The sequence below is a fragment of the Pseudopodoces humilis genome, chromosome 7 (assembly GCF_049639895.1).
Source record: "Pseudopodoces humilis isolate 2021_Gansu_Grassland_sample_001 chromosome 7, ASM4963989v1, whole genome shotgun sequence".
Taxonomy (NCBI): domain Eukaryota; kingdom Metazoa; phylum Chordata; class Aves; order Passeriformes; family Paridae; genus Pseudopodoces; species Pseudopodoces humilis.
In genome coordinates, this window is record NC_142206.1 from 40,150,466 (window position 1) to 40,162,217 (window position 11,752).

At 51.8% G+C, this 11,752-nt stretch overlaps 1 protein-coding gene across 1 annotated transcript; it reads left to right on the plus strand.

Annotated features, from left to right (window-relative positions):
* The first annotated feature begins 5,697 nt into the window (after positions 1 to 5,697).
* On the plus strand, positions 5,698 to 11,636 carry EIF2B2 (eukaryotic translation initiation factor 2B subunit beta). Its single transcript, XM_005520259.2, has 8 exons — positions 5,698 to 5,871; positions 6,513 to 6,633; positions 7,170 to 7,318; positions 8,013 to 8,176; positions 8,443 to 8,538; positions 9,403 to 9,540; positions 10,213 to 10,279; positions 11,151 to 11,636. The coding sequence occupies exons 1-8, from the start codon at positions 5,709 to 5,711 to the stop codon at positions 11,306 to 11,308; spliced, it is 1,056 nt and encodes a 351-aa protein (XP_005520316.1). The 5' UTR covers positions 5,698 to 5,708; the 3' UTR covers positions 11,309 to 11,636.
* Positions 11,637 to 11,752: the final 116 nt, after the last annotated feature.

Consider the following 11,752-nt stretch of genomic DNA (forward strand, 5'->3'; position numbering starts at 1 on the left):
CAGCCAGTGCTCCAGGAACAGATCAGCACTGGCACACCTAGTGCCACTCAGCTGAGCACTCAGTGGCCAGCGGCTGGGCAGCCCCACGCTGCAGGGACTGGCCAGGCCACGGCTGTTTGCAGAAAAGCACAGCCCTGGAGCAGGGTGAGGCACTGGAGAGCCACACCACAGTCCCAAGTATACGTGGGCACCCTCAGGTAAGCGTTCTGTCAGCAGCCCTGACGGCAAGCACAGTTACCGTGCCTAAACAACAGCCCCATGCACACCAAGTGCCGAGAGACCAGAGCAGGAAGCAGAGACATAATAACCACAGCACAGCTCACCCTGCTCTGTCCAAGTTCCTCTCCTGAAGCCCTGGGTGGGAGCTGCATCTTCAAGTCCCAGAAAACCTGCAGGAATTTCTCTCCAGCAGCTGTAGAGTGCTGTGCTTGGGAAGAACAAGGCTGAGGGCAGGATGGACTGGTGCAGCCGTGTGCACGACCTTCTGCCACGGGCAGAGACAGAACAGTCTGGGCCCACAGGCTGGAGGCACAGGGTATGGCAACTGTGGGAGGGGTGAGATTCTCCCAGCAGGAGCAGAGCAGCCCTCTCCTCTGGAAAGAGACAGAGGTTACTTTTCCACCGGAGAAGCAAGCATATTCTGCACATTTATCATGTTTCATCTACCCTGGGGAAAGGGCAGTGAGCACTGAATGGAGAAGAGAGAGGCACACAGGCACAAACCAGCTGCTGCTCTGCTGCTGCTGCCCCTCGTCTCCAGCATTCCCAGCCCAGGCAGTGGGCAGGGGCTGCCAGGCACTTTTCTCCCCTGCCAAACTGGAACCCGATCCACACCCAGCCCAGAGCTTCTGGACTCTTATCATGTGGATGCAGTTCTCCCGCTTTTAGTTGTCATAATATTGACACAAAGCAAAATAATAGTGATGGCGAGTCTCTGCCTGGCTCTGGAAGACAAACAGGCAAGGAGACGGGGAGTAGCAGACTCTGCTATTGTGTGGGACAGGGCAGCAGCCAGGGCTGCTTCCAAGCCCTGCTCCTCAGCATCACTCCTCCTGATAAGGGGGGGATGTGGGATGCGGGCAGAGGACGGGGACGTAAACTCCACAGCACACTCTCCCTGCTGAGGAGAGTGAACGTGTGTATCGGCAGGACTTCATCCCAGAGGCTTTCCTAGAATGTGGGTGGAGGAGTGGCTCATCTCTCCCTTTCCCTGAAACCTGGCAGCTGCTGAATAGCTGCCATCACCCGCAGCAGACAATGAGCAAAGCGAGCCCGGGCCAGCTGCAGCTCCGGGAGTGCGTGAGCAGAGGAACTGCGGGGAGCTGGCTGGTGACCAGGAAGCAGCCCAGACTGCTGGTGTCACGGACCCCTTGGTGACCACAAAGCGTCCGGGCCGCACTTTGTCTCACTCCAAGGGCCTGGCTTCCTGCAGCCACACCAGCTTTGCTCCGGGGCTTCTCTGAAGCCACGGAGGGATGAGCCCACAGCAGCACCTCCCCGGTGGCCCAGCCTGCCATGCACCCTCCAAGTGGTGGCAGGGCCACAGCAAACAGCTGCGTGGTCCCACTGAGCTTTCTGAGCACTTGTGCCTTTGGTGGCAGCGAGAACAGCCAATGCCTTTTCAGGGTATGAAGGTCCAGGACACTAATAGCAATGCTGAGGACAACAGCTCCCACCCAGCTCTGTATCATGCTCCCTCATCCCTCGCTAGAGATTGTTTTCCTACATGACATGCAGTGACTTCCCACACTTCCCTCACCTCTTCCTGACCAGCCTGCCCTTTGAACCAGCTGCCTCCAGCTGCCTGTATCACGAGGGGAGACCTGGGCTACTGCCATAGATGAATGAGCCGACGAGTGAGGCTCCACATCCAGGGCAGGCGTTTAGACGCCAGCTTCCCATGCCTCTCCCAGGGGCTGGGAAGAGCAAGAGGCAGCCCAGCCTGGGCTGCTTCCACAACAAGCCCTAGAAAAATCTTCAGGCTTCCCAGCCTTGGTCTCTATTTTTAAGGCTCCTAAAAGGAGGGGGGCACAAATTACAAACTTGCTGGCAGGAGAGACGGTCCTTGGGCCAGATTCAGAACCGCCTACTCATTTTCCATAGGGATTGTGGACTCCATTGGTACCACAAGGGTCTGGCTATGGGCTTGGCCTGCCTGTGTGTGCTGTGCTGACGTGAGGATGAGACAGCAGCCATTTTCCAGGCAGAGACAAGCGCACGTACATGCAGGCGGCCAAGCCGGGAGCTTCACCAAATCCTTTGCTAACCTGAGGTACTGAATCCATCCTGTTATTCCCCTTAGCAATCCCTGCCTGTTTCCCCTTGGCCACCCAGGCAGTTATGGCAGCCAGGCTTTCCTGAGGATGACCAGTTTAGGAGGTAGTTGTTACCAGAGTCATCAGTGAAGACCAGCAGAACACGTGCTCTGGTACCTGCAGCGTCAGATGTGAATTTCAAGCATGCCAAAACTGCCGATGACTCAGACAATGAGTGCGTGCTCCTGAAAAGCCACAGAGCTCAGCTTTCCAGCTATTCACGTACCTGCATTTGATCAGCAGCTGTTTGTTTGGGCTTTTTGTCTTCTTTCCCTGGAAGCTTGAGTTTTAAACATGCATTCCACACTCAGTTCAGCTCATCATTTCCATCCCCTTCATTTACTAAGTGACCTACTTTCTCCTCTGTAGCACACAGAAAACACTGGTTTGGGCTCCCTTCAGCAGATTGATTCCTGCCTCTACATCTGTGACCGCAAGAGCTTTAGTCTTGACTAGTTTTAGTCTCAGGTCTTTGAGCATGGGTTTTCCAAAGAGCAATCATGTCACACCAAAGATACCTTAGTGCATCCTTCCCCTTAAACTGTGCTTTGTGTTCCCCACACCCAAGCACTGTGACCTCCTTAACTCAGTCACTTGTGCTCTGCAAGTGGCTTAGGCACCCAGCAGTAATGCTGCTTCTTCCCACATCACCCACCCAGCCTTCAGAGTCCCTGCTGAGCTGACAGCCTGCCCTGCTGCTCCTGCTGCCCATGGCTCAGCTGGCTCTCCTCTGCTGGCTCCTTTTCTTCGCCTGTGCTGAGCGTGAACAGCTCACTTTGCTTACCCAACTCTTGCAGATGAGTCCAATTACTAGAGTTCAGCAAACTGATTCCCTCCCCTCCCTGGCATTTTATCCAGCCCACTTATCCGCTGAGAGTTTCTAATCCAAACAGCCTCCCAGCACACGATGTTCCAGTGCTCCCAGGCTCTATCCAGCCCTGTCCTGCCTTGTCCTCCCTCACATGAGCACTGGGGGGCTGACATTCAGCCCCCAGGGATGCAGAATTTCCTGGGCAGAGGGAAGCAGTGTTTCCAGCAGTCAGCCCTGATGGTACAGAGCAGGATGCCATCCTGGCAGCTCTCCAAGGAGGTGAGACAGTTTTCAGCTCCTCTGCAGGGCCATAAAACCTGCTGCCATGCTCGGCTGGCCAGCTCATTCTCTGCTCAGCTCTTTGTCCACATCACCAGCACTGTCTGCAGTAGTGTCAGCCTCCTTGCTTGTTTGTGCACTAGCTGGGAAGCTGTAGCCACGAGGGTACACCCAGGAGGGGATGGAGGGTGGGCTGTGCAGGAGACAGTTCCCTGTGGCTGTGGCAATGGAGGGGGATCCTGCTCCAGAACACCCAGCAGCTGTGGACCACCAGGTGAGATTCTTTCCAGCTGCAGAGGGCTGCACCTCCCCACCCCCCATCACTTCTGCCACAGTGCCACAGCCTGCAAGGCAGTGGGATTTCAGCAGAGTACATCAGGGCACCAACATGCATCTTTCCTTCTCCACTTGCCCTACACTCCCTGTGCTGTCTTTGCTGCCACTCCTCCTCCTCCTCCTCAATCCCTCTTTTTCAGTCCTGCTGGGCAGTCCTTGTCTAACTCATGGGGTCCTGACAGCAGCGCCTGGCTGATGACAGTAAGATGTCTTGTAGCCATGGTCCCCCTGAGCAGCCTGGGGTTTGCCTCACAGCTCTCCAGAGCGCCACAGGTTTTGGCTCAGCTCAGCTGTGCAGAGCTAACAGCTCCCGAATTCCCCATTCAGAGGCTTTCATTCATGAAACACAAGGCAGCAGACCAAGAGCAGGACTCTGTCCCTCAAGGGACACCAGGCTGCCAGCCGCCCAAACTAGCTGTGGCAGCAGTGCCCGCCAGAAAGTGCTGCAGGGAAAAGAACACAAACAGCACAAATGGGAAAAGCTCTGCAGCCTGGCAAAGCACTGGGAAAAAACTGTCCTGCAATAGTTACTGGGACCAAAGCAGGGAATGTAAACAGCCCAGCATCCACATGGAGGTCATAACCTCAGAGCCCAGTTTCCCTTCCTCTTCTCCATCCTGCCTAATCTCCAAGAGCTGCTCTGTTTACTAGCAAGATAAGTAAACAAACAAAGGAAAGCTCCAACGCAGTGATTTATATTTTTCTGGCCAATCCACAGGTCCCAGTCCCTGGGTGCACGTGTGGGAGCTGTTCCTGCACACCAAGGCAGCTGGCACACAGCACTGCAGGACCAGCAGCAGGCAGCCAGCTGATGGGCACAGACAGCCTCCCCAGCCCTGCCTGTAAATGGCTGTGCAGAGGGGAAAAGGGGGAATGGGGTTTCCCTGCACAGATGAAGAGCTGAGCACACCTTGCTTCAGGGAGCCTCAATTTATGCACTGTAGAAGAGAACATACACCTAAATTTGGGGAGAAGGAGGAGACAAGGCAGGGGGGAACCAGGATGTGCCCAGTTGGCACAGTGGGGCCCAGCACAGTAGAGCCAATAGCTGGGCAAACCGTGTCACTCTCTACTGACTCTCTCCAGGGACAAAGGATGGGACAAGCTCATCACGGAGTGAAACTCTGGCTTCCATCCAGGGCTGCAGCATCCCCCAAGCACATCCAGCCAAACCCAGACACGTGGCCTTTTGCCAGGCATTGGAGGGATACAGTGAGCATCCTTCCCCAGGCTGCTGGGCTCTCTGGCTTCCAGGCACACAGGGGCACTTGAGGAAGCAGTAGGAAAAGAAAGGTACGGAAGGACTCTCAGTCCCCTGCAGGCTTTGGGTGACAAATCACCTGCATTAAGTCCTCAGAGCCAGCACACCAGCTGTTGGTATTTTGCTGGAGACCAAACAGTCCCTTGACAGGAGCTGGCTGTAGGGCGAGTCCTAAACTAACCAGACGAATGCAAAAAAGATGTTATGGACATCCAAGGCCCTACAGGCCTTGGCATGAAGCAATCACGGAAAGCTTCCAGCATAAACCTCTTTGCTTTTATTTCCTAATCTCAAACAACAGGACACAGAGCAGAGCGCTAGAGTAAAGCAGTACCGCGATGAGAACTATTCCATGGCTCCTGCCTGTTCCCTGGACACATTGCTCCAGGAACTAAACACAAAGGAGCTACATTCCTGCCTTATCCAGGGCCCGTTCTGGCTCTGCCACAAGAACAATTGCACTGCCAGGAACTGCGCCTTTCCCAACCGGTTTGATTTGGCTCTTCAGTCGCAGCGCACGGCCCGCTCCAAAGTAAACCCGGCCCTGCGCGCTCCCCCGGCGCTCCGGGCACCGCCCGTCTCCCGGCCAACGGCAGCGCCACCGCCGGTGCGCCTCTCATTGGCTGAGCTGCCGCCGGGGGCGGGCACAGCTCGGCAGTCTCCGCCAATGGGACGCCGGGGGGCCGGAAGCGGAAGTCCCGCCGCCATGCCGGGCGCCGCCGAGCGCGGCTCGGAGCTCTCCGAGCAGATCGAGGCCTTCGCGGCGCGGCTGCGATGCGGCGGAGAGCGGCCGCGCTCCGAGGACACGGCAAGGCAGACGCTGTCGCTGCTGCGGAAGATCGTCGGGCACGGGCGATGGAACCGGGCCGGTGAGGGCCGGGCGGCGGCGGGCGGACGCAGCGCTTTCCCCGGGCGGGTGCGGCAGCCCGAGCGCCGGGAGCGGGGCGGCGGCGGGGCCCGGCTGTGGGGCGAGTCCCGGGGGGGCGGTCGCACTCCGGTCGCCGCTGTCGGGTGCGGAAGGGTCCGCAAAGCCGGGTCAGGCCCGATGCGGCGCCGCTGGCGCTGAGGCTCGCGGGAACTGGGCCTCACTAGCAGCGGCCAGCGGATTATTCCCGGTGCTTGTCGTACCACGGCGGAGCCCTTCCCAGCCTGCTGTGCTCACGGGTGGCATTGCCTGAGGAGCTGCCCTGCTCAGCCTTGCTCTCCCCTCAGCGGCGTCAGTCCGAGCACGGACCTTTCCAGCAGCACGTGGTTTCCTCTTTCAAAGGAAAGGCCAAATACGCTGCTGATGGTCTTCCCGAAGTCTGTGTTGTGTCCGAGCGTTTCTGACTGCAACCAGTGGAACTGGCTGCCTTGTGAGAGGCTCTCTGCTCACCCTTGTTCTTTCTTGGTGCCGTGGCCCTCGTGCTGGAGCAGCTGCTGGCTCTGTGATGTTGAGGGGCAAGCACTGGTTTGATACTCACATGGGCTTGCTCTGGGCAGCGATAACCAAGGGCCTCCCCTCTTCCAGGGGAGCTCATGGATCTGATCCGGACAGAGGGCCAGAGGATGACGGCAGCCCAGCCATCGGAGACGACAGTGGGCAACATGGTGCGACGAGTATTGAAGGTCATTCGTGAGGAATATGGCAGGTAAAGTGCCCCTCTTGCTCCCTGTATCTCTCTGAAAGCCCAGAACTGCCCTTTTAAGTTGCTACTGTAAAACTCCTTTAGTTTCCATCACCCTCTTTTCCCAACTCTCCTAGAGAAGGATTCAGGGAGTTTAATGCCAAAGGACACCCTGTTGTTTCCACTGTGGGTGATGACGTTTCCTCTTTAGAAACCACTTGGTGTATGTGTTGTGAGTGCATGGGAACAGTCTGTGCCCTGGCCTTGGGTTCTCTGTACCCGGGGGTGTCCATCCCACTTGTAGTAGCCTCAAGCCCGCTCCTTGTCTGTGGACAGCAGTGATTGCACATGACTTAAAAAGGCACTTTCTGGCAGAGATTTGGGTGTTTTTCTGCCAAGACAGCTATGGAAGCTCTCTGGTATGGCGTGGTGTGTCTCCTGTGGGTGGCTTTCCTTCCTGTCTCTTCACATCCAGGTGTGCCACACTGTGGAGACAGTGCTTAGCCTGGCTGTGGCCCTGTGCTCTTTCCTGAGGCTGAAGAGGCCACTTCTCTCCACAGGCTTCATGGGCGCAGTGAGGAAAGTGACCAGCAAGAATCCCTGCACAAACTCCTGACTTCTGGAGGACTGAGTGAAGATTTCAGAACTCCTTACCCCTCCCTCAGAGCTAATGTTATTGAAGCTATTAATGAGATGCTAATTGAGCTAGGTACGGATGGGTCTGAATTGTTCCTGAGTGAAGATTCTTTTGGGATGGGACTGATGCTTCCCCCTTCTCTAGGTGAAAATAAAACAATAAGGATCTGAGAGGCTTAATCTGAAGGAACCGAGGAACTGACGCCCTACTGCTCCCAGGACTTTGTTTTAGGCCCTCTTTGGCTTATGGGGAGATGGGTAGATTGTGGAAGGAGCAATATGGGGGGCTGTAGGTCTGCACCCTTGGTCTTCTGGGAAGTCCTCTGTGATCCCTGTCCACTTATAACCTGACCCTTGTCACAAAGAACTGTGATACAATTTTCTTTTTCTGCGATACTTGTGACAAATCGGGCATCTGACCCACCTTCGGAGGCCCAAGTTGCCCTGCTATTGAGCTACAAAACTGTTTTGTGGGTCTGGTGGCTATCTGGAGTAGTGCTGGCACAATTCACTCCCCTCACAACAGCGTTTTCAGTACAGCTGTTTTTATATATAGGGAGAGTATAGCTAGGGAGCATGGGGCATTCAAGGGCCAGCTTCTGGATTCCACTCCACTGGCAAAAAAAATGAGGAGAAAAGCTTCTCCTGCTGTACCAGTGCTAATAACATTGCTTTAGTGAAAAATGATCTTGTTGGAGGACAGTCCTAGCAACACAAGTGTTGTTTTTGCTGGCTGCTTTTACACCCACATCTTCCTTCTGTTACAGAGGGCACCACTGATAACATTGCTATGCAGGCACTGGAACACATCCACTCCAACGAGGTGATCATGACTATTGGCTACTCACGCACTGTCGAGGCCTTCCTGAAGGAAGCTGCTCGCAAGCGCAAGTTCCAGGTCATCGTGGCAGAGTGTGCACCGTTCTGCCAGGTAAGGCCTAGGCTGCCTGTACTCTATTGTCTTGCACATTCTTACTGAAATCTTGTGTCTGGAATCAGGATTATGGAAATTCCTCTGCAGTTGAGAGTTGGAGATAGCTCGTTATCCTACACCAGCATCCTTGAGTTGAAGGGCTGTGTTCAGGTTTCATTACTTGATGTTTTTGCAGTTCAGACAAGAACTGAGTGCTGATACCTCTATAATTGCACTGCAGGAGTTATGTCACAGGGAACCAATTGGATTCTCCCTCTTTTCAGGGTCATGAAATGGCTGTCCGACTGTCTAAAGAGAATATTGAAACTACTGTCATGAGTGATGCAGCTATTTTTGCTGTCATGTCTCGAGTCAACAAGGTAAGGGGGGGCTCCACAGGAGGAGGGAGTTCATGGCAGGTTGGGTGCTTAGGCCTCTCAAATCAGCTGCAAGTCCCAGCAGTGCTGGATGTGTTTCTTCACTGAAGACTCAAAATTGCAATAGTATGTGTTCACTGCTGGGGTGGAGATTCAGTGTGGAACTCCAAGTCAGTATGATGACTGACTGAATGGTGATAGGTTTTTCTGCCTTACTGGCTACAGTTACAAGACAGCCTCAAAGGATTAACCTCAGTTTTCAAAGGAGATGGAACAAAAAGCAGAATTTCCAAAGGGAAGAAAAACCCCTTTGCCTGAAACAGAAGATGACTGATGAAGGGAATCATTAAGGTTTGTCTTGTTAAAGAGACCTGTTCTGTACTTTTATAGATGAAAACTTGGCATCCCAAAGTGGGAGAAAAAAAAAAAAGTACTTGTAACATACTAAAATCCAGCCACATCAATTCTTATCTATATATTTTGAGCTGCTTAATGTTATTCCCTGAACCATAATGCAATGGAATTTTTGCAGTGAGTAGTCAAGTTACTTGTACAAAGCTTACTTTGTAGGTTTGTAGAACAACAGGGACCACAGCCTAGTTTCTGCTTGGTGTTCCCTGCAGTAGAATATACATTTGTCTTCTGAAGTTCTCTGTGCTGGAGTCATGCTCTTGTTAGGGAGGAACGTCTCAGTGCAGAGACAGTGCCAGATGAAACAGATCAGACATTCAGCTGCCCTATAACTCCAGCTGCTGGCTGTACTGACACAGTCCTCCTCCAGCTCATCTATCAGAGTTTGAGCCAGGAAGTGTTCCTTCCCCATTCCGCTGTGGAACATGCTATCCAATTCTGATTTGCCCTTCTAAGGTCATCATTGGTACAAAGACAATCCTGGCCAATGGCGCCCTGATTGCTGTGAGTGGGACTCACACTCTGGCACTGGCAGCTAAGCACCACTCCACTCCACTCATCGTGTGTGCCCCCATGTTCAAGCTTTCACCACAGGTAAGTACAGCAGCTCTTCAGGACTGCACCTGCCAGGGCTTTTACTTGTGGGAGCTTAGGGTGGATAGCACCATCTTTGCCAGGGCAAGGTCAGTAAATAAGTCATCTCCCCCATCTAACACTGTTACTTCAGATAGGAGATCCTCACCCAAATCTGGCACATCTCAGGATCTTCTTGAAGTACTGTCCTCTGCCACATGTGTAAAGCAGTACATTGGGTATAAGGATGTAGACCACTGCCTAGACTGATGAGACTGGCATTGCCGTACTTATTTTTCCTCAGCCATGATAGATTACAGTTTATACCATAAGTGTTGAAAGGCAGAGAATGTAGAATGAGACATTCAAAACTTTCTTATACTCAGTACTTTTTTAATATTGTCAGGTGAAGCTGCAGGCTGAGGAAGTCACTCCTCCAGTTCACTGCGCTTTGATAAGGGAGCCACATCATAGAAGGCTCTAAAAACTTTGAGGAAAAACCTTTCACCTGTAAATGTTAGAGAGGTTCTAGACACAAGCACTGTGTAATTATTGTAAACAGAGTTAATATGCCAGTTAACTGGCAAGTCATCTTCCTCTGCATTAGTTCCTCCCAACAGTGCCAGGATCTGTTTTCACAAGGATAATCAGGTAGGGTCTTTTCCTGATCTTCCTGTATTCTTTCTCATTTAGTTCCCTAATGAAGAAGATTCATTCCACAAGTTTGTGTCACCACAGGAAGTGCTGCCATTCACAGAAGGTACTGGTTATTCTTTATACTGGTCAAGCTAGTTCAGACTGTAATTTTGGTTCTGAAACTCACATAAAAAAGTAAACATCAGACGATTTTATAACCCAAGACAGAAAATCCTTTTTTACTCTCTTTGACAGAAAAGAGTGCTGTGAACCATCCAGTTCTATAACTGTATATTATGTAAAGTGGAGAAAAAGGATTTCTCTTGAACACTGTCTCTGCAGTTTTGCTTCTGCTCTGAAACAGTGTTTTATTATAGGATGGTGATAATGATGCCAGGTAGGTAGCAGTTTCCTGTGGGACACCAAGGACAGCTTCCCTTCTTTCCTGTAACTTCTTGAAAGTTTGTTATGTGATACAGTCATTGAAACAACAGTGTCTCTGCCATGGGCTTTTCCCACACAAGTACCATCTTTAGAAAGGCATCAGTGCCCAAGCCCATTTTCAGTTAGCAAAAACTCTTTCAAAGCCCCATTTCTATATGACAAAGACTTTTGAAATTGAGATAGCAGCAGGCTTGGCACCAAATTTTAGTTTTGGCCTTCTGAGAATTTCTTTAAATAATAACTTTGGCAGTATCAGGATTCTTGTATTACATAGTGGTACGGTTTTTTGGCAATTAGTCTACATCAGAAAGGATCTGGGGTTTCTAACAACAAAAATTTTCAGAAACAGAGTTTTGCCATTCATTCAAGATTGCTGTATACCTGTAATTCAGTGACATCAGTGAAGAAGTTGGAAAGTATTCAGGATGTTCAAGTACTGACTTCAGGGTGGCATGTGCATAGCCAGATTGTTCAGGGACTCCAGAAGGTGTGCAGAAGACTATATGTACTTTGAGATGCTTTGACTGATATTGCTGCTATTCACTTTACAGGGGAGATCCTGGCAAAAATCAATGTTCACTGCCCAGTGTTTGACTACGTCCCTCCGGAGCTCATTACTCTCTTCATTTCTAACATTGGGGGAAATGCACCATCCTACATCTACCGCCTCATGAGTGAGCTCTACCATCCAGATGACTATGAACTCTAATACTGTGAAGCACGTCACTATTCAGACTCTTTCTCTTTGGAGAGATACAACAGCTAATTAAAGCGTATGTTGAAAAGACAGGTTGCTGTGGGGAGCCAGTGGGGAATTCGCTCAGCAGTGTCTTTCCTACCCAAAAGCAAGAGAAGGCAGAGCTCTTGTACAGGTTTTCCTCACATGCTGTGTCAGAAACCATGTGGAGCTGCTAACCCACATTGATTTTGAAATAGCAAAGTACATGTATAACTCTGGGGCAGCTAAGCTGTTACTTCAAAGTACACTGCAATAAAGGCTGTTTACAGTGATCTCACTGTTAAGCACATTTTCCATATACAGTTGTTTGGTTTCTTTAGCAGGAGTTTTACCAGTGTAGTGAGTTGCCTGCACTCACAGTGTGCTTTCACATGTGAATGTGACAGGAGTAGGTATCCATCAAAAGTTGTCTTC